This window comes from Lissotriton vulgaris, chromosome 5, assembly GCF_964263255.1.
Source record: "Lissotriton vulgaris chromosome 5, aLisVul1.2, whole genome shotgun sequence".
NCBI classification, from domain to species: Eukaryota; Metazoa; Chordata; class Amphibia; order Caudata; family Salamandridae; genus Lissotriton; species Lissotriton vulgaris.
The window spans coordinates 1,902,559,332-1,902,582,398 of NC_141693.1; the positions used below are offsets into that span (position 1 = coordinate 1,902,559,332).

General features: G+C 42.0%; 1 protein-coding gene across 1 annotated transcript in view; it reads right to left on the bottom strand.

The window, feature by feature from the left end:
- LOC147717678 (butyrophilin subfamily 1 member A1-like) overlaps positions 1 to 23,067 on the bottom strand; it is a 692,641-nt gene that overhangs the window by 373,983 nt on the left and 295,591 nt on the right. The window contains exon 4 of the mRNA XM_086924470.1: positions 16,103 to 16,381. Within this exon, the coding sequence (XP_086780596.1) occupies positions 16,103 to 16,381 (279 nt within the window). The remainder of the gene's footprint in view (positions 1 to 16,102; positions 16,382 to 23,067) is intronic.

Below are 23,067 nucleotides of genomic sequence, written 5' to 3' on the forward strand. Positions count from 1 at the left end.
AAAAGGAGTTGTTGGTTGAAAAGATAAAGATTGTTCAAAGGCCAAAAAGAGTAAGAAGGCCAAATCAAAAATACAAGTCACCCGAATGGTCATATATCGCTTTGCCTCCTATAAGGGAAGTAAATAGCAGTCAAGAACATTTTAATTATCAAAGCGGAGAAAAAGAAAGTGAGTGAACTGAAACTCAGGAGAGAGAAAAATGAGTACCTAAACTGGGATACCAAAGAGAGAGAAAGGTGAAGGAACAAGATTGTTGATTTTATTGATGATAAGGACACTTTAGGTGCAAAAAGATTTGAAAGAGACAATATAAAGACATAAAAGATTGTGAAAAACGCAGTGTAAAAAATAAAAAAATGCCTACTGATGATGTAACAAGATCGAAACGTACTATTCTTAGAAAATGGTGTAGAATGTGGTTAATATGTACAGGGTTATTGATGTTGGTATGGTTGATATTAGCTATTGTAATTCCTTTTAGGCCAAATTTTGAAAAAGCAAAGGCAAATGAGAGTATGAGAGAAAAGGCCTATGAGTCAAAGAGTGAAATAATACATATGTATAAACCTGAAGTACATTAAGATAATTCAATAAGCGACTATTCCAAGAATACATTTTCAAAGTTATTATCTGAATATGTGAGAACTATGGACACCAGTGACTGTTATGTCTATGTGAAATTACCAGCCTCTGTATCAGAGGGTGTGACATACAACCACCTTCCATTAACATAAGGGGTTACATGTAGTGTGTTAACTAGTTTGTTTTTATAAAACATGTACATTAGAGTATTACTATTCAAATTATGATGATGTTTTTGCAAAATTGAAAATTGTGACTGAATTGAATCAAATCAAACCTACAAAGGTTTTTGGAGAATATGTTTGGGAAACACAAGAACTGACCTATGACTATGCGTTCAAACATAATTTGACTTGTAAAATGAGAAATGAGGTGAAAGCCTTTTTGGACATGGTAGAGGAACGGCGAAAAATCAATATAAGAGAAAGGAAAAAGCAAAGAAATCTAAATTTACAATGTGGACATTTGAGGATGATAATATAGAGGGACAAAATGTGAATATGGCTATAAATATAGATACACCACTATTAGGGAAACTATGTATACAAAGAGACAACACTGTGTATGATAATTATTTTGTGGGGACGAGTCAATGGGAAGATACATATATTATAAAAGGGGGTTGGGATTTAAAGGAGATGATGATCCAGTTTTCCCTGGCATATACTTTTTATGTGGGAACAAAGCTTATTACAGATTGCCTGAGCATTGGTATGGGTCCTGCTAAGTAGGCCTGGTCTTTCTTAAAATGTTCCATTCAGATAGAGGAACTAATGGAATTCACGAAGCAGGTAAACCTTTAAATCGTAGAAGAAGGGAAAGTATAATAGAAATAATAGGTGATCTTTTTTTAAACCGTATTACCAGCAGTGGGTATATCTTTTAATGCAAACAGAATTCGGAAGTTGTCAACGATAGTAGATCGTTTATCAACAGATACTGCAGGGGGATTTTTAATGGTAAATACAGAAATGTTGGCTAAGAGAGCTATGATGATGCAAAATCGACTTGCTCTTGATATAATTTTGGCAAAAGAGGGAGAAGTCAGCGGAATTCTGAAGGTACAGCACTGTTGTACCTATATTCCTGATAAAATTCAACACATTGAAAGATATATTACACACCTTACAGAATTGCATAAAGAAATTATACCACTGGAGGTTGATGGTGTTCTTGAGAAACTTGGTAGACGTTTTTCAGCTTTTAAGAAATGGTTTTATGAAATAGGTAGATCAATAATAGGGAATGTATTAATTCCAGTAACCCTAATAATAGTGATATTTTTTGTCTTAAGATTAGGTTGTAAATTTAGAAAAATAAGAAATCTTAAAAAGTCTATAAAAAAGGAATTTGTAGAAAGACAAGAAAGAGAACGTGAAAAGGGGGACATTGAAATGGAAGAGTTTAAAGAGAAACTTTATAAAGACAGAAAAAAATAGAAGATACCAGAGTATAACCCATACTAATTGCAAAAGAATTTGAAACATGTTTTGAAAATTTTATAAAAATTATGAGTGTTATTTGGTGATGAATCACCAAAGGGGGAGTTGATGGAGCGAGGGTGAAAACAAAATTTTTTGTATACCCCTCGTGAAGTTGCCTTCCCATAACTGTAATATGTATTAATTGTGTGGTTTAAAATGTAACCAACGTAGAATGTAAAGCACACACACAAATACACGTGGGAAACTAATATGCTTGTGTTACAACCCGTAATCCATTAATTATGTGAAACCGTCTTCCTAATATAGTGCCGAAATGCTATAATGTAATGAAAGACTATGCATGAATGCTTCCTAAATGTATAATTGTGGCAGAAATGATGGAGAATGGTGAGAAAACAATGCATAATTGTGGCTCAAGAGCTAGGTAACCACTAACAGGGTGAATATAGAATGGGGGGAGGTAAACAGAAGGGTTTTACTTAAAAATCTAACGTTTAGTTGTGTTTGTTACTATAATAGTTCCTGTTATGGCCCATGCGGCCTAGTTTAACATGGAGGGGTTGCGGGACTCCAATTGAGTGTCCTTCCATGCATTAGCGACTGTGCTCGAGAGATGTGCAAGCAGTCTGTGCCTGTGCGGCTGATGTCAAGGTCAGCGTGGCCTGAAGAGCAGAAGGGTGCCAAGGTAAGGATGTCCGTGTCATGAGCCTGGGAAATTATATGAAAGAGACAAGTTAAAGGACAAGGGTGAAGGAGTGTAATAATGAACAATCAGAAGTGAACCTTATTGTGTATGGAGCCATGACTAGGCGGAACTATGGACAATGAGGAGATGAGGTTATCCTCATCCACCCCTTGAACGGACCAATGAGAATTGAATGTAGACCCTAAAAGTTTCAAATTTGAGATAGATAGGAAAAAGGGTATAAAAGAGGTTGTTTGGATGAGAGAGGAGGAGAGCGTGCTTTTGAATTATTTTTCGCACCACGACATGCTGTCGGACTGATTGATTTTTCCTAAGTGCAAAGACATTTACATTTTCTTGACTTTAACTTTTGATGGGGACGGAGTCCTGATGGGAGGTGAACATCGAGAAAGAATAGAGAGGCTGTTTTTGGGAACTCGTCTGCTTTAAACCTGATTCTCATTGCCGAGAAAATTGGTAATATGTCTTTGACTTATTTTTCTGAACTGTTCTGCTAATAAATGTAAACTGTTTAACTTTTAACTTCTTTTTATTTAGGTGAATTTATAAAAATGTTTAATGGAACTTAAAAGGTTAAATAAATAAGGTCATGCTAGGAGATAAAATCTTTAAATAAAAATTGAATAAATGGAGAATTAAGCTGGTCTTGTCCATTGGTTAACTTTTACTACTGATCCATTGACCAAAACAGTGGGGTATCTTGATGTTTTCTTGAGAATTAAACCATGGTAAAATCTAATAAACTGCAGATGTATATAATGTACAGAATTTAGATTAAATAGATGAAGTAGGAAACTCCGCTTTTCCAGCAACTTATCCTCTGATTTTTCACTGATCTTGGGAGCAGGGTGATTTGTGTGAATGAGTGACTCGCAGTGTTATGGGCACCACCGATGAGTAAGTGGGATAGCTCCTAAGATATATAGTGATGGCTTGGAGGTTTGGTTTGGAGCAATGCTGGATCAGTGTGCTTCAGGCATAAATCATTAGCAACACATTAGGGCTCATCATCTGGGCTCTGGCCTCCCTCTGTACCCTCAGCATACGTACTATATGCCCTAGGCCCAAACCACAGTCCTGGGGCGTAAACACAATCAATAGAGCCCACCTCGCTGTGAACCACAGACCTTTCCCTTGAGGCAACTACTGACTGTCTGGGTCTGTTGGAGCCCTTCCTCCCTGGGGCTCTAATCATCAAAATTGCACAACCGCCTCTCATAACCCCCACTCACCAGGCTCACTGGCAGAATCGGTTCTTCGCTGGTGTGGCCGCTGGCAGACTCACCGGCCCGTCGAGGACTCTTCTCCCTGCTCCTTTGGCCACATGCGGGCTCTCTCTGGTCCTGGGAGCCCCGCCTTCACAGCTAGTCTTACCAGCGGCTACACACGAGGCGGGGTAGGCTCCTGCCTCGGCCCTGACTCCTGAGTTCACCTGGGTCCCCCTCCTGGGACCTGGGACTTAAATAGGGAGTTTGCAAGGCCCCTTGATGCAGGGTAGGCTCCTGCCGGCAGGTCGGCTCCTTCTGGGTTCCAGACGGCGGGGTGGGCTCCCACCTGATGGTCGAGGGGCTGGCGTGTTCCTCACCAGCGCGGGACTTCCACTGCTGACGGGAGCCCCGCTCAGCCATGTTACTCCTTCCAGCCTCAGCCCCGCCCACGCCAGGCAGCCTGCAGGCCTGCCAGGTCACCGCCGGAAGAGCGGCGGCCTCAGTTAATACCTGGGCCGCGGCTGTCATTCTGGGCAATTTTGAAGCACGGGTGGGCTCCCGCTTCCATGGGCAATAGACCCGTGGGGTGGGCACCCGCTGGGCTTCTAATTAGCCTGGAATGTGGGTTAGGCACCCGCTGTGAAATATAAAGTGTAGAACTGGGCGGGCACCCGCAATGGTTAAATCAGCCCCAAAAAAATGGCACACACACGGGGTGGGCTCCCGCCTACCGTGAACAAGCACCGTGCAGCGCAAACGCGTGGTGGGCACCCGCGAAGGCGGCAGACGGCGGGGTAGGCTCCCGCTTGGAGTAAATAAGCAAAATACAGAAAAATAACGCGGGATGCGCATCCGCTCCTCTTCTCCTGGCACTTTGAGAATAGCGCTTACGATGTGCTAGGTCCCACCAGCTTCAGGGACAGCATGTAGCATACATCTTCTGGTAATCAAGCAAATAGTCCCACAAGGCGCTATAGTACAGGCAGAGCAGCACAGGCACTTCAACTATGACGATCACCAGGCGATAGGTGGCTTACAGTTCCAGGGTCCCACATGAGAGGTTAGCGCCCACGCTCCTCACCTCCTTGGAGGGCAGGCCCATGACTGATGGCGCTCCCAAGGTGCTAGGGCAGGAGAGCAGGTAGGCAATGCTGGGCAAGTTCAGCAGGCAGGGGGCACTCATCAAGACAGGACAGCAGTTCCAGGGAATGGTCATCCCCCATCCAGTGGCACTCTTCCTGGCACTGCAATCTTCCCTCCAGCAAAGGTCTCTCACTAGCCCAGTGGACAGCAGAGGGGTACAGTTGAGCACAGGGGCCAGCTCAAAGGCCCATGGGGCGGTACTTCCTGGCAAAGGGCCCCCTCTCCACCAAGTCCACGCACAGTCTGTGCACATGGCGGCACAGCCCCCTATATATATGCCCCTCACCCCACCTACCAGAAAAGGCTAGAACCTTCTAGAAGGCTCCTGGCAGTCCCAGCCCCAACTGTCACTGTGGGGGAGGTGTTGGGCACTTTGTCACTTCAAACACTACACCGCCAACCCTCCTCAGACAGGCAGGCACAAAGCACACCAGCAATGGCGTCCATTTTAAAAGTGACATTACTGCAATGGAGAAAATAAAGGTGTGTACACTAATGCACAGCATTTAATATTTTTCTCTCCCACCACACATGGCATATACATTTCCTACCATGGGCGAGATGTACCCTAAAAGGGGGTGGAGGGTTGGTTCCTAACATAAGCCTATGTAGGGCAGAAAGCACACACACTTGGCACTGCTAATCAGCACCAAAGTGTCCAAAGTCCTACAACCACTCATTCCACAACAGCAAAAAGGCTAGGGGGAAGGCAAAAAAGTTCGGAATGATCCTGCAAGCAGGGCCAAGTCCAACATAGTCCTTGTCCATATACACTACTTTCAAAGTGTTGATTGATTGTACATGGCGTTAATATATATGAGCCATGTGTACTACATAAGTACTTGCATAACTATGAAGTCCACAGCATGAACTCTTTATCAGCACCCATCTCTTTAACTGACTATTCATTTTCCTTGACACTTCATCTCTTTTGTGATCAAATTAGTTCTTTTATAAATAACATAGCCACAACAGCACAATATAAAATTGATCACAAATCTGCCAAACTTCAAATAACCTAAGTTTGAAACGTGAAGCAAGCACACTCCCACCTCAGCATACTGCCACTAAGCTGGCTGACTCTCAGCTAAAAACAGAGAAATTACATTCCACTCCTGCATATATTTAAAGGAGAAATATGTGGTGCCTCCAACTACCTGGATTTATTTAACATTTGTAAGTAGCGCATGGACACCACAAGGTTTAGATGCACTTTACTTTTTAACAGCACGCTAAGGACTTACAAATGAAATGGAAACAATTAGATGTTCCTATAAAATTTCCAAGTGCAAATGGCAAATTGCAAATATTAAGAACATTAATAGTGCTCTTGTTCTTTTTCTGAGCACTTAGTATAGCACAGGCACGTTATAATTATTTTTAACATGGTATAGTATGTCACTATGTTTTTCTTTCCACAGGTGACAAAAACAATCCTGTAGATTCTTCATAAAAGAGACCACAGGTGATTGTAGATTGCATCGTTCTACTTACCTAGTTTAATCTTATTTGATTTGAACTCATAATTTTGCAGTAGCATCACTATCTAGGTCCTGAGGAAGGCCACAATCAAAGTTTGATCACTATGGCTAAAACTTGTAGACGCTCTATTTAGACCAGGGTGCTCGACCACTGTTTCATTCCGTGTTTGCACTGTTTTTAACAATTGACACCAAGAGTTAACTATAAAAATTTCTTTTTTCACTTGGATGCCAATTTTAACATCACTTCACAACATCAATATCTTCTACACTGCAAACACCCACCTTTAAAACAATTTCATTCTTCACAGTGAGGGGGTTGCAGCCCTTGGTTGCACTAGGTTTTGCAACTAGGAGGAGATCCCAGATGATGAAGCATGCCACCTCGGTGGGTGATGGGATTCCATCCTCTTAAATAGGACTCCCTCCATGTTATTATAGGATTACTTGCTTGCAACCTCTCCCTTTGGAGAGTGTGTTAGACCCGCAGATTTTTATGTTTGTTATGAATTGTATTGGGGATTTTGTCCAGCAGGTCTCTAAAACTTTCTTTGAGACCCTTAACCCACCTTGTGTTTTGCATAAAACATAGTGCTGCCAACTCTCCGAGAGGTATGCCCAGCTTACTCGATCAAAGGCCTTCACAGCATCTATTGTAGCCACTGCCAAAGGGACCGAATAAGTAGTGAATAGATCGAGTGAGCCAATTAGCTGGTGGGTGAGCTCATGAATTTGGCCTTTAAGGACAAAGCCCTTCTGATCAGGGAGAAATAACTCAGAGACTAGTTTGGCAAATCTACTGGCCAAAATGCTAGAAAAAGTGTAAAATTTGCATTTAGTAACAAAATGAGCCAATGAGAGTCCTCGTTTTTGGGATCCTTGGCAGGTTTTAAAATTAACACTAAAGTGGCTTCCCTCCAAAAAGTCTGGGATCCAGGCATTCTCCAAATAGATAGAGTTAAACAATTTCTCGCAGATAGGTATGACCACTTCCTTCAATAGCTGATAAAGCTCTGAGGGTATAGCATCCGGGCCTGATGCCTTCCTATTTTTAGAATGCTTCATGTGCTCCCAGATTTCCTGCTCAGTAATCTGAACCTCAAGGGAATATTTTCCCAACTCCGTAAGTAGTATATGTACTATCATTGGGTTATACTCTATGACTTATTTTCTAGAATTACTGTTTCATCAATTTATCTAGCTTAGAAATATTTCTAGTCAAAGGGCTTTTTGTTTCCTGTTGCCATGGTGTAAAAATTACACATTCAAAGGTTAGACCTCTAGGGAATTTTGTCCAGAGCGGTTGCATGTACTGTGCTGGAATAAAATATATACAACGCTTTCCTGGAGTGAATTCTGGAGAGAATACTACAATTTTGGTGATGATTGGCGATGATTGAAGACTTATTTGCTACAAGATCCAGCACAGGGGTGATTTGTTTTCAAGGGTAAAACACCTTTTGGAACCTGTTTTTACTATTTTAACCTGCCTGGATTTGTGCCTATGGACTGCCACTGTACTGTCTCTGTACACTACGTGAAGAACTCGGAACTTGGATCTACCAAAATTGGTAATTATAATTTTCTTACTTGCCCTGCAGTGTCCTGTTCATGGAGAGCGGTTTATACATTTTTTTCAAATTCTTACTGCGTGAAGCTTTTACGAGCCACTGTGCATGCTCTCCTCTTGTTGAGACGAAGCTTTCACATGCCACTGTGCACGTTCTTCTCTTGTTGAGGCGTCAAAACGTTATACGTTCTGAAATGCGCATCACACCTTGAGTGACTCACACAGAGGGCTTGCTCTACGCAGGCACATTTATTTCTCTTCCTGCTGTTGACACTGCCAGCTTCTCAGAAGAGCATCTGAAATTGATTTATGGCAGTCACCCGCGTAACTGTTGAAATCATTACGGAAAGTGAAGATTTTTACTAGAAAAAATACCAAGTAAGCGCTATTATTGTGGAAAAAGCACTCATTTTTGGGCAATAGAAAATGTATACATTTATAAAAAAGGAATTGTATTATTCACTGTGGCAGACATTAGTTTTGGCACCATTTACTTGCACATTTCTCCTCAAGCTAGGAGACTATAGTTGTATACAATATTGTGGCACCGATTTGTTTTGGCACTATATTTTCCCAGTTTTTGTAAGGAATACATTGGAATATATATTTTAGAAAACTGTAAAGAACAATATTTTATATTTAGCATATTTTCTCTTCGGCATTGTGATATTTTTTTTGTCCCCATATAATTTGACCCTCCTTCTAAATTTTTTCAAACGAAGGAAGAACCTCCCATACCTTGGACTAAGTGGAAGGAAGACTTTTTGACTTACCTCAAAGCTATTGACGATAAAAGACTGTCTGCTGAAAGAAAAAAAAAATAATCTTACATTGTTAAGGTTTGTAAGGTCAAATTGATTTTAGAACCCTTCCGTAAAACTGATGGTAGTGGTAACAGGAATGTATTTGAGGATGCTATGGCTCGCATACAAATCAAATTCAAACCTTCTTCTAGTGTTGCTTCGAACAGTTTAAAATTTTACAAAAGAGCTCAAGAGGATGGTGAGACATTTGATGACTTTCTCACAGCATTACACGCCCTATTTGGGAATTGCAGCTTTGGTCCCATCACTGATGAGATGATCAGAGATCAGATTATTGTCCATGTCAAAAGTAAAAAAATTCAAGAACGACTATGGATTATGGGTGATCCCAACTTGGGGGATTTCATCAGTACTGCCAAGGCTATGGAACAATCTGAGGAGGGCATACATTCCCTACATAAGGACAACAAAGGAGTACAGGATGATGTATGTGCTGTAAAATCTGAAGCTTCACGTAGTGAACAAAACGTGTTCAAGAAATTTGACAAGGAGTTTCATTGTTTTAGGTGTGAGAGGGTGAGTCATGGGGCTTCTTTTCCTAAGTGTCCTGCATTGTGTAAAGAAAGTAAAAAATGTGGACGTCGTGGGCTTTTTGGTGTTTTATGCAGGGACCACAAACATTCTGGTGTTGGGAATTGTGGCAGAGGTAAAGTTTCCTATATATATCAGGATGATGTGGATGACAGAGTAAATGGATGTAATGGTGGGATGTTGAAGTCTATTACGGATGTTGGAGATGAGGGAGACAGCCCCATTGTCTCAAACCACCAACCAGAGCTTATGGCTGATTCTGGTTCTCCCTGGACTATAATTACCAAAGATTTTTTCCTTGATTGCTTTAAAGGTATTCTGGGTCTCAAGGATTTTAAATAATCTGACATTGTTGCTAAGGCTTTTGATGGTTCAATGATTGACATGAAGGGGTATGACGAAGTTAATATAGAATTCAAGGGACTCATTGCTCATATTAAATTACATCTTGCAGTCAAGGTTATACATGATACATGCGACGATCTTCCAATATGTGAAGAAACACTGGGCCACCCAGAGAGAGGAGGCCCAGAAGCACAAATCACTGTATTAAATGGGGCAGGGACATCACCTCATCAAATGGTTATATGTGGGAGTACGGACACATGCTGCGGTGCCTCTCGATGACCTACTAGTTAAATGGGTGCAGGATGCAAGGCAGAGATAACAGACAGAGAATGGGCAGACATATTGGAACACCCTAAAAATTGACCAGGAACGAAAAGCTTAAATTTATACAATGCGTTATACAACATAGAGACTACCTTACACCACGCCGCCTTCAGCGGATGTAACCAAATACGCAACATCACTGCCCTGGATGCCAGTTGATGGAAGCAGATTTAGCTCACATGTTATGGGCATGTCCGCGCCTGAGAAGGTTCTGGGGAGAGGTCCGCCACCACGTAAAAACAGCCACACACCTATGTATTGAGGACTCAATTTTGGAGTGCCTGTTAGGTCTCCGGAAACGTCCAGCCTCCTTTAAAGTCCTGTTTTGTTTCCTCGACCTTGCAGTCATCCTGGCAAAAAGGTCCATAACTATGAGATGGAAGTCGGCAAAACCTCTTGCAACCTACACCTGGCACAGCAAAATGTTGCGCTGGGTTGGGGCTGAAAGTGCAGGCATACGCTGGTAGGAGGCCCGGGGATTGCAGAAGAATCAGATATCCATGGTGTGGGATGTAATGCTGAAAGCCTTCAAAGGCATAGCCCCTGATCACACATTTAGCACCCCAAACACACAGTAGATCATCCTGGCACACAAGACCACAGTGCACAGATGACTGGGCTAGGGTACACAATAGCCTGTAGTTTCATGCAAATGTCACAGGACGGAAACAATAATTCGATTCGGAAAAGATTGTTAGAACGTTAGTGCATCGGGTTGGGCGGTTAGTTAGTTTGCATCAGTTAGAAGTTTGCCTATATTTTGAATATCTGTACCACTTGGGTAATCCCAAGTAAATTTATACCAACCACCATTTGCTCAGATTAAATTAATGTTTCCTGTACACTGTAGACAGGAAATTGTACATCATCAAACAATATGAAAAATAATGTAAACACTGTTCAATTATAACCCTTTGTAACTGGAAAACCAATAAAGTGTGTTTAAAAAAAAGTATGTTGCAGTCAAGGGTGTGAATGTGCTGGGTTGGTGGGATCATTGGAGTTACGGGATTGTTCTCAACCCAAGGAGTTGTGATCCTGTGTTACTGGTGTCAGAAGGAGAAGATAAAGGCTGTGCTATTAATGAAGACAAAATAGGTGCTGCCAGTGCCATCGTAAATTTGTTGTCAAAAGTATTTTCTGGGAAACTAGGGAGACTCAATAATTTCAGCCATATGATAGAAGTGAAAAAGGGAGCTGTACCTGTCAAGCAGAAGCTTAGAGGTGTTCCTGTGTGTGTGATGGAAGATCTTAAAACATTATTATAAAGTCTTATTGATAATGACGTACTAGAACAAGTGGAGTACACGTTTTGGCATGGAAGGCTGATAAAAGTTTGAGGCTCTGTGTGGAGTTGAGGGCACTGAATGCCAATTTGGTGGTGGACTGCCACGCCTTACCAAACATAAATGAAGTTGTTTGCATTCAGGAAGGAGTCACAGTGTTTTCCACATTTGATTTGCGATTCGCTTATCACCAAATTGAATGACTGATGACTCTAAACGTTTCACTGCTTTTCTTACACCACAGGGGTTGTTTCAATATAAGAGAAGGCCTTTCGGTTTGGCCTCTGCGGCACCCGTTTTTCAGAGGGCAATGTATCATATCTATAAGGATTTAGATAGCTTTGTTAAATGCTTCCAGTATGATATTCTTGTATTTTCTCCAAACCATGAAGAGCATTTGGGACATGTGATGGAAGTTTGTAAACTCTTAGAGTTAAATGGTATAACTCTTAAAGAGAACAAGTACAAGATGTGTTTTGCAAATCTGTTGAATATCTAGATCATACCCTGTCTGGAGATGATGTAGGTCCTAAAAAATCCTTAGTAGAAGCCATTGTGAAAGCCCCAGCTTCAGATAACAAGGAACATTTTTTATCCTTTGCTGGGCTATGTGAATATTATAGCAAGTTCATCAAGGATTTTGCCACAAAAATGGAAGCTCTCAAAAAACTTACCAGACACAAATCTGAGTTTCATAGGATGCAGAAACAACAAGATACGCTCCAACAAATCAAAGATGAGATTGTAAAAGCCCCGACATTTAAACTGTTTTGTATGAACAAGTTATGCCTAGTAACGGTTGATGCTAGTCTATGTGGGTTGGGTGGTGTGTTATCTCAGAAGTGTTGTAAAGAAGAGTGATGCGTTGCCTTTGCCTCCAGGACTCTAAGTGATACTGAAAGAAGATACTCTGTCATTGAGCAACAACATTTGGTTTGCATGTGGGGTATTGTGCATTTTCGCCATGTCCTATGGGGAAGCAGGTTTGTTCTTAGGACAGACCACAAACCTCATGTGTCGATTCATTTGCCTGGTGGTGGATAAAATGCTACAGCCAGAATAAGTAGACTCATATCTAGATTACAGGAATATAATTTCAGTGGGGAGTAGATTCAAGATTCAAGATTCAAAAATACTTTATTCGGTTAAAAAGCAAGATAACCATGAAAGTAGCATGACAAATACAGTTTACAAGAGGTGAAGTACACTTATTTTAAAAACACAAAAGAAAAAGAAAGCATCAAAATTGTGGGGAGTATGTTCCAGGAAAGTACAATGTTACAGCTGACTGTCTCTCCCGCCTACTGTGTCCATGTGAAGAGAAGATAGAAATGAGTGAGAATGTTGAGATGATCACGTCTGTTAGTGATTATGTGTCAAAAGAATTTGCTGCCATTTTTGAAGAAGAGTGGAGAGAGTGTTGCTGCAGATAGCAAATGGAATTTACTTGAAGATTTTATCCTTAAAGGATGGCCCAAATGTAAAGAGGTTCCTGCTGAAGAGAAGCCTTTTCAGCAAGTATACAGTGATTTGGAAGTGGGGGGTGAATACATTTTCAAAGATGGAAAATGTGCACCTCCTGAGTCCATGCAAGATGAAATTCTTAGACTTGCACATGAGGGACATCCAAGTATGTATTCTATGAAAAGATTGGTGAGATCTAGTTTCTGGTGGCCCAGTATGAACAAGATGGTTGACAGGACTGTGAGAGAATGTACTGAGTGTGCTTACAGCTATAAGTTGTTGAAGCCTTTTCCCGCTCCATTGAAACCTGTGCCATGGCCAAAATGTCAGTGGCAAAAAGTAGCGTTCGATATCTCTTGCCAATTTTATTGTTTACCGCAAGAAGCTCGTTTGCTATGGTGATTATTGATTACCGCTCTAGGTGGCCAGAGGTTAAGTTTGTTGCTCCTGCCACTTCACAAACTATTGTTGAGTTTTTCAGGCCGATCTTTGCTCGAGAAGGGAGTCCTGAAGTCCTAATGACAGATAACGGTGTGCAATTAAAGTCATGTAAAATTAAATAATTTTTGCAAATGTGTGGCATTAAACATTGTACCACTGCTCTTTACGAACTGCTAAGTAATTGCTAGGTTGAAAGGTTCAATCGAGTCCTTAAGGATGGTGTAGAATTGGCCAGGAAATCAGGTAAAGAGTGGAAAATTGTTCTGAGGGAGAGGCTATGGATGTATCACATCACCCCTCATTCTGTCACTGGACTCAGCCCTTTCTGGCTGTTGAGTGGGAAAGAGCCTGCATCAAAACTCTGTCCATTGTGGATATAGATTTTTTTTTGATGCTATTAGTGTTGATATATAAAATATTTCTCTTAAAGTCCAAAAGAAACAGGAGAACATGAAAGACATGTATGATGCCAAATGGAAAGTGAGAGTACTTTGTGGTGGGAGATTGGGTAAGAATACGCAAACCTGGTTTTAGCACAAAAGGAACTTTTAAGTATGGTCCTGCCGTTAGAGTTGTGAATGTTAATATGAATAGTGTTGTGACCCAGGATTGGAGGGTGTGGAATGTAAAACAAGTTGTTAAGTGGCACGCTGCACTAAATTATGGAAACTGTAAAAACTTTGTTGAAGAACAGGATCTGAGCATTTTAAAACAATTTCCAAAATAAAACTGTTTGAAATGACTCTCATGGAAATATTCCAGGGTTAAAGCAAGTGGGAGAAGTGCAAAACCCCCCGTAGGGATGAAAGACTATATTTAATGCATTTTGTGTTAAGGGGAAGGATGTGTTATATTCTATGAGTTATTTTCTAGGTTTACTGTTTCTTTAATTTATCTAGCTTAGTATTATTTCTACTCAAAGGGCTTTTTGGGCACATGGTAAAACCAGAAAGAGGAGGCTTTGCTATTCCCGATTTTAAAGCTTACTATTGGGCTGTGGCACTCCAATATATGAGTAATCTAATGGGCGGGTGTATAGTGGATTCCCGGGATGAAGTAGGGCTACCAGTTGTGTACAAGCTATTATTAGGCAATATTGCGGCTAACTGCTTTAAGAAAATGAACGAGCCCAGCTACTACAAGAGAACAAGATTCAAGACTCTAATGGCAGCTTTTAAAATCTGGACCGACATTAAAAAGAAACCGGGCATCGGGAGACTAAACTGCTACACCCAGCTGTATAAAAACCCTGTGCTTCCTGGAATTTTCTCAGGCACAATTATGGCAGAGTGGGCGAGGTGGGGTGTCCGGACAGTTGGGGATCTAATACGGCCAAATGGAATGTGTCAGTTTAGCGATATCCAGGCTGAGTTTGGATTTAAGAAGACAAACTTTTTTAAATATCTGCAGCTGGCTGCTAAGTTATTTCAGTGGGAAGGTGGGCGAGTTGAGTGGTTTTAGCAAAGTGAACGTTTTTGATGTTATTAGAGACAGGAGGAATTGTACTATAAAGAGATTGTATGCTGAACTTGTAGCACTTAAACAGGACGACAGGGAAAAACATGCGAGGAAATGGGTTGAGCGACAGGGCATAGAACCTGAGAGTTTTTTGGGTTCATTGGAATTGGGACAGACAGTGGTCTGCTCAGCTGGGCTTCAAGCTCAGCATTATAAGACAATTTTTTCATTTTACTATACCCCGGCTAAGATCGCCCAATGGGGGGGAAGGTGGGAATCAGATGCCCCCAGTGTGACTCATTGGAGGCTGACTTAGCCCATATGTTTGCGTCCTGTCCACGTCTTGAGATTTTACAAAATTCCATAGAGAAATTTATGAATCAAACTCTAGAAGTGAAAGCTGTCCTAACCCCTGCGGTAATACTTCTAGGGGTTGGCAGTAATGGAGAGCGAGATGCAAATTACCGATTTCTATTCCTGGCTACAGCGGTGGTCCAGATATGCATAGCCTCGGCCTGGCTAGAGCCAACAGCCCCAACATTTCAGCAATGGCTTGACAGGTTGCTGGCTATGTTCAACCTAGAAAGAGGTATCTATGAGAGAAGGGGGGGAAAACAGAGATCGTCTGGCAGGCGTACATGGGCTCCTATTCTAAGTTGTAAGGAGGCGTGGCAACTACCGGTCCATGAACTATTAGCTTTGGGGCGTAATCTCTGCTCTGCTAAGGTTGATTGTTTCTGAGGAACTATTTTCCTATATAGATTCAATTTGATATTAACGCTTGCTCTGGTTAAGACTGATGTGTCTATTCTTATAATGTTTCTGGATTCATTTGTAAATTATGTCTCTTGTGTTCTTCAATATCATGTTTGTATATAGCTCAATTGTTTTGGTAAAAATTACTGAATTAAATTTCCTTTTGTTTTTTGAATATCCCTCATGTGTAAAAGATTTGCTTATAGAGTGCTGTTACACATAAAAGCATAATAAAAATATTTTCTTTAAAAGTGCTTTTTGTTTCCTGTTGCCATGGTGTGGAAATTCCACATTCCAAGGTTAGACCTCTGGGGAGTTTGTCCAGAGTGGTAGCATGTACTGTGCTGGAATAAAATAAACATCTTTTTATATACAACGTTTCCCTGGAGTGGATTCTGGAGAGAATACTACACATTACTACTCAAATAAATGTTTCTGGTTGAAATGTTATGGTTACTACTGCTTCGGCATAGACAAAATAAATACATATACATGTTCTGTGCTTTCACGATATGTAGTCTGGTCAGATTCTCACCTCTTATACGAAGTGTTGACTCCTTCCACTGCCTCAGTGTGGGGTTCCTAATGCAGCAGGACAGGGTGCTAGGATGACCATTGAATACATAAGTTGCCTTCACATGAAACTGGAGGCTGTCATCCACAGCCTTCACTACAGTGGATGAGGATATGTTATTCCCATTGTCATCTTTCCACTTTGCTTCTGGCTCAGGAAACCATCCTGAAGATTCACAAACAATTATGATTCCTCCATTTTGTAAGTCTTCCAGAAAGATGTGGGGCTTGGACCCCAGAGCTGGAAATGAATCAACAGGCATGGGAAGGTTAGCTGTGAACGATGCACTATGGTAGTGAGCTGCAAAGATTCAGTGTGAGTGCTTAAAGGTGTACTCACGGTATTGTTGTTGTGCAATGGCAAATATGCATACTGGGTAATAACATTGTATGTAGTAGTACTGAAATTCCCCGCTGTTCCTTAGTAGTCTATGTACGGTCCCCCACTTGACAGTGTATTCTTGTGTTTTACAAGTTAAACTAACCCCCTCTTTTATCAAGTCCTTTTCTAAAACGTGTCACACATTTTAGTCGCAAGCCCAAGAATTGCAATTGGTTCTTTGTTGTGTTCCCTCAACTCCTTATTTCATTCGCGGTGTAATTAGACCTAGGCTCATTCCTGACCTTTTTTCACAATATTTTCCGTTTCTCATGCATGAAACCACTGTAGAGCCCAAAGTCTTTCAATAACACAGCAAAAACAAGCAGTATATATATTTTAAATGTCACCCTCACTCGCCACATCACGTCTGTCTTCACTTTTTATGTGAGCACTTGAACTATATTTCTAATATTTAAGAAACAGCTTTGCTAGATAATTTATGATAACATCCTCTTACCTGCGAAAGCACGTGTGTGCCCCTACATATGTTTCATTTAAAAAAAAATTGTTTAATCTTGTGTTTGCTTCTCTGGGCATCAATTGACTTTATGCCTTTGCTATAAGTTTAGATACTTTCATAAGTGAGCAGCTCTTGTTTTTCTTAACAAGCCTGTGAGATCATGCCAGCCGTCAGATGAAAGAGCACTAAATGCGCAGGGTTCTTCCAAGCCCAAACACAACAAAAGACTGAAGGAATATGGTAACACTATTTTTGATTGAGTGTAAAACATCAAAATACCATCCAACGTAATCGCCACATTTGTTTAAAAGCAACATTGAGGGCCATTCAAGAGTTATTGTGTATGGATCGATATCTTGATATCCCCAAAACTCATCACTTGCATTGATTTGTCAGCAGTTTTCACTGATAAATTCTCAAAGGGCCCATTTGCAGGACCAGGGTGTGTGGGTACCAAAGGAAGAGGGCCCAAAGCAAAACCTACACAGGGCAATATTTAGAGGTCAATCTATCAATGTTTATTCAATAAATAAAAATCATTACTGAAAACAAAAAGGTAATTGTTTAATACATTTTATAAATTTAGAACAGCATTATTATATAGCATAAGTCAAAAGAAAAGTCCAAGTTTAGGGTAGAATAGATGGCTGTCATTAAGTCTGCCTCATAAGAAAGCAAGAAAAGTCTTGCACACATCCCCTGCAGCAATTGTTTTGTATGCCTGAATTTGCAGTGGGGGGGGGGGGGGGGGGGGGGTCACTCCTCTGCCCTAACAGAGGAGCTGCCGCTGATCCACATATCCAGGACGCTGCCCATTTTTGGTCCTACTTCATTTCCGCACCGCTGGCTTAAATGTGAAACCAACAAGTGTACACTTTTGTTTCCACTCGTGCTGTGACACTGTTCACTTAGCAGTTGTAATGATGTTCCCATCATGGCGATTTTCCAGTATTTGCTCCATAGTTGGGACCACTTTGGGGTGGAGAGGGTCATGCTATACACCAGGCTGTGGAGCATCGTGTTTCAAAGAACTTGTGAAGGTAAGTTTCTAAGTTCTTTATTTCTTCAATGGTAAAAGCCACCAACTCCAGCTGCTGCTCTGTTCACTCTCCTGCTAGCAACTGTCTCACGAGACGCTACCATGGAGATGGAACATACATATAGTTGCAGCTCTTTAAATAATTACAACTCATCCCCCTTACAAAAGAACAAAAGAGAAAGAGAGTAGAAAAATGGAAGACAAAAATAACAAGAGAAAGTGGAAGAAGGATAAATAAATATGAAAGTCTGACATGCATCATAACAGTTCGAACATTACAAGAAAGATTAATACATTTCATGGTCTTCAAAACGTTTGGATCTGGCAGAGCAGCAGGACATGAAGGAAACATGGATCTGTCCCCTCTGAATTTAAACAGACGAGACATACTCCACTTACCACCATTATGAACTGTAACCACATTCTTATGCACAGAAGTAATAAGGAAAGGTCCCATGAATTCAGTGACCCCTTTTCTGTGCCACCGTGGTTTCTTTTTAAGTACCCACTCACCAACCTTCCATGTCAAAGGTTTGGTTGAGTTCTTAAAATTGAATCTTTCTTTGTACCTCTCCTGGTAGGACCTGATCTTTACACCCATCTCCTCCTTATCAAAAACAGGACCTTCAATGAGAGGTAACCAACCAGGGTTGAGTTTAGACAGGCAACTCTCCCTCTCAATATATAAAAAGGAGACTTCTGTAAAACCATATTGAGGGCAGTGCGATGCGCCCACCAAGTGTCCCTTCAGACACTTTTAAGAGGAACTTTCATCTCAAATGCCCTCTGTATACATGTCTTGACAACCCTGTTCATGCACTCCGCAAGACCATTGGCTTGGGGTGCATAGAGCGCAGTCCTCTGGTAAATGATGCCACAATCACTTAAAAATCCTTGCATTTCCTAATAGACGAACTGCACCCCATTATCTGTGATGAGGAACCTCGGAATGCCCTCACTAGCAAACTCATCCTTAAGAAAATCTATGACCACCCTAGTAGTGACAGAACTCACACATTTAGTAGAGACCCATTTGGAAAAATAATCCACCAACAGGATCACAAATCTCTCTGCAGGATTAAGCAACTCAAAAGGTCCCATAAGATCCAGGCCCAGCTTGATCCAAGGTTCACTCGGAACCTCAACAGGTGACACTGACAACATTCCTTGACCACCTTTTCAACCTGTCCATCCATCTTTGGCCACCAGTATCTTTCACGAAGACGTGATTTTGTGAGATTCCTTCCTAGGTGCCCCTAGATTTATGAGTTTAGGCTTAATAGCATCAGGAGGCATCACTCTCTCACCACGCATCAACTGACCCTGACAGAGGGTAAGTTCATTCCTGATGGACCAAAAAGGTAACCGGTCAGAATCAATTTTTTTGTTGATGGGCCACCATTCAATGACCCAACGCGTCACCACAGGAAGTAACAAATCATCTTTCAAAGCATGTTCCCACTCAAACTCTTGGATGGCAGACTCTTTGACCCAACAAACATTAACAACATCAGAGTCTGGTGAATCTACAAAATACTCAGTTGGCAGTCTGGACAAACAATCTGCAGCTTTGTTGGCAGAATTAGGGCGATACTGTACATGAAAAGGATACTCTTCCAACCCTTCACTCCATTGTTTCAGTCTTGGAGTCAGTCTTACACTCTCTGCACATGAGAACACTTGAACCAAAGGACTTTACTAGAAAGGGAATCCCCCACAAGTAAAACTTAAAATGCTTTATAGCCCATACTATGGCCAAAGCTTCCCTTTCAATACACAAATAATGCTGCTCTGCTCTGCTTTCTTCCGTGATGTGTAGGACATCAGAGTGGGATTTAATCTTATAGTAAAGTTGAGTGTTGTCAGGGTAGAGGTGATAATTGATTCCTGCTTGTTTGCGAATGAGGGTGAGTGGTTCCATGAAGAGGTTGAAGAGCACGGGATAGAGAATGGATCCCTGGGGGACACCGAGGGAGATTGGAGTGCGGTTGGAAATACAGTTCTCGATTTCGATTGGTTGGGTTCTGTGTTGGAGAAATGAGGTGAACCATTTGAGGACATAGCCATTGAGGCCAAAGCGGACTTTGAGTGTGTTAAGTAAGGCAGAATGGTTAACAGTATAGAAAGCGGCGGAGAGGTCGAGGAGAATGAGTAGGCAAGACTCACCATTGTCAAGTGAGTGACGAATATCGTCCACTATATTGAGCATGGCAGATTCTGTGCTGCATCCTTTTCTGAAGCCTGATTGCAGTGAGTCAAAGAGGTCGAACTTGTAGATGTGATCATCCAATTGGAGCAGGGCGCACTTTTCAAAGGCTTTGGAGAGAAGAGGGAGGTTAGAGATAGGTCGGAGGTTATTTAGGTCGTTGGGATCTGCGTTGGGATTTTTGGGGATGGGTGTGATTTGACCCAGTTGGAGGGAGGCAGGAACACACCTGGTGGTCAGGGAAGAGTTTATAATGGTGGTCCAGAGAGGGGCAATGATATGTTTAAGGTCTAGGACAAGGTTAGAGGGCATAGAGTCTTTGGTGTTAGAGGATGTTTTCAGATTAGACATGATATTATATACTTCATGTTCCGTGACAGGGGGAAAATTATGCCAGGAGGCATTGTTTTTTTATTGCTGGGGGACAAAAGGGATGGATTCAGGTGAGAAGGTAACGGATGAGAGACAGGAGAGGATCTGGGGAGGATTAGATAAGGATGGAGGTTCAGGAGAAATGTCATAGGAAAGAGGTGGGTTGATAAATTTTGGTGACTTTATCAGAGAAGACGTTTGCAATGACTTCATATTTCTCATTAGTGGCTATCAGGGGGGGCAGAGGAAGTATGGTTTTTGACAATGCTGAATAGTTCTCTAGGTCTATATTTGGCCCTATTAAGTTGTGTGCAGAAGAAGGAGGCCTTTTAATTGAGGATGGGTTTTTTGTAGTTGGACTTAGTGGATCGGAGGAGGGCTAGATGGGAGGGGGACGGATGTTGCCTCCAGGTTCTTTCGACCTGCCTAACGGAGCATCTTTCGTTGTTAAGATCAGAGTTGAACCAGGATTTGGAAGGTATGTTTCTCTGGGTTTTTCGTTTGGGAGGTGCCACTTGTTCTAGGACCTCAGTAACTGATTTATTATAGTGCTTAGTGAGGGTGTTAGCATTTTAGGAGAGGGGAGTTAGCAGGAATTGGGCTTTGAGCTTTGTTTCTAGCTCGCCGGGGGGGATAAGATAGAGGTTTCTGGTTCATTTCCATCAAGAGTAGCCCCCTTGCTGTGAGTTGGGGAGTGCAAATGTGTTTAAGGTCACTGATCTCCTGAAGATCCGTGAGGAGATTAACAGCATGGTCTTTGATATCATTCCAGTGGAGGTTGAAGTCTCCAAGGAAGAGATTTTTAGAGTTGGAAAGTGAAGATTGGGTGAGGAGGTCGGAAAGTTCCTCAACGAAGGGAAGGGATTCGCCAGGAGGGTGGTAGATATTGTGTAGGCGAATCGGTGGGGCGCCCTGAATTTGAAGTTCAGCTCCAAGGTATTCAAACGTGGCAGGGTCAGAGTTCTTGACAAGCGAGAGTTGAAGTTCGTTTTTAAAGATGATAGCTAAACCACATACAATTTTATCTGGTCTATCTTTTCTAAGTATGGAGTAACCGGGGGGGGGGGGGTAGTTGGTCAAGGATAGATGTAGAGTGGGCCTTGAGCCAAGTTTCTGTAAGGAAGGCAATATCAATGTCTCCGCAGAGAATGGTCTCAGCTATTTCAGTCGCATGCCTGACAGCTGAGCGGCAATTGACCAGCATGCATGTGAGGGGTTGTGGGTTGTTTGTGGGGGGAGGGAATGTTTGGATAGTGGTAAGTTATGTTGGGGGCCTGGGGGAGAAGGGGGAGGAAGGGATTCTGCTCGTCCCCAAGATCACTGTAATGTTAGAGTGAGGGTATGGCGTGTCAATTGGATATTTAGGGTAGTAGAAGTTACAAAGGTCGAGGAGGTCAGAGGTGAGGAGAATGCTCGGGGCATGGTGGGGTCGATGGAAACAGTTGCAGCGGGGGAAGGTTCTCCACTGTAGAGGGTTGGAGTTGTTTTGTGCATTAGGGTTTGGGGAAATCATGCAGTTAAGGTGGATTTCAGAGGAGACGGAGTTAAAATCTTTCCTTAGTTGAGAGAGTTCAGATGATAAGGAAAGAACTTTCTTGAGCTGGGAGAGTTCAGATGACAAGGACAGAAGATAGCTTTCGATGTTAGCTAGGGTCTGTGCTTAATTTGGATCAGAGTTATCCGGGGAGTGTGGTCTGTGGAGTGTTAGGGTTGGGAGCTCAGGGGGTGGTGGAGAGGCATTCTCAGGTTGATGGATGGAGGGAGGTCCGTGTATTCGGGGAGGGAGTGCCTAGAGTCATAATAAGTGTCCTGAGATGGTAAGGGGTCTTGAGCCGGGAGAGGTGAAATAACATCCTGGCTAATAACATCTTGGCTAAGAGGGGGAAGGCAGTTAGGAGAAGGTGAATTAGAACAGCAATGGGGTACCCTCTTAGTCAACCTGATAAACCGGACTCCTTATTTACAGACGGGTAGACCTCAAGTATGTCAGCATCGAAGACTTCTCTGTATCCGTCATTAACATTGCACCAGAATCAAGGTTTGGCAGATAGGGTACTCCATCGCAATGGTGATGCATTCCACTCTACACCAAAAGGAAGGTCTGTCCACCTGATTTACAGATGGGTGGAACACAAGTATGTCTGTGATAGAGTTTTGGGGATGGGTGTGATTTGACCCAGTTGGAGGGAGGCAGGAACACACCTGGTGGTCAGGGACGAGTTTATAATGGTGGTCCAGAGAGGGGCAATGATATGTTTAAGGTCTAGGACAAGGTTAGAGGGCATAGAGTTTTTGGTGTGAGAGGATGTGAGGAAACAGAAATTTTTAGGTAGTCAGTGTGTGTCCCCCTCGCACCCTATCCATGTACCTATGCCCCATGTATGTCCCTGTTATCATGTAATTCCCTTCCCGTGCCTGTCATAGTAATGCCCCTTCATTTCCGTCCAATGTTAGCATGTCAGTTATTA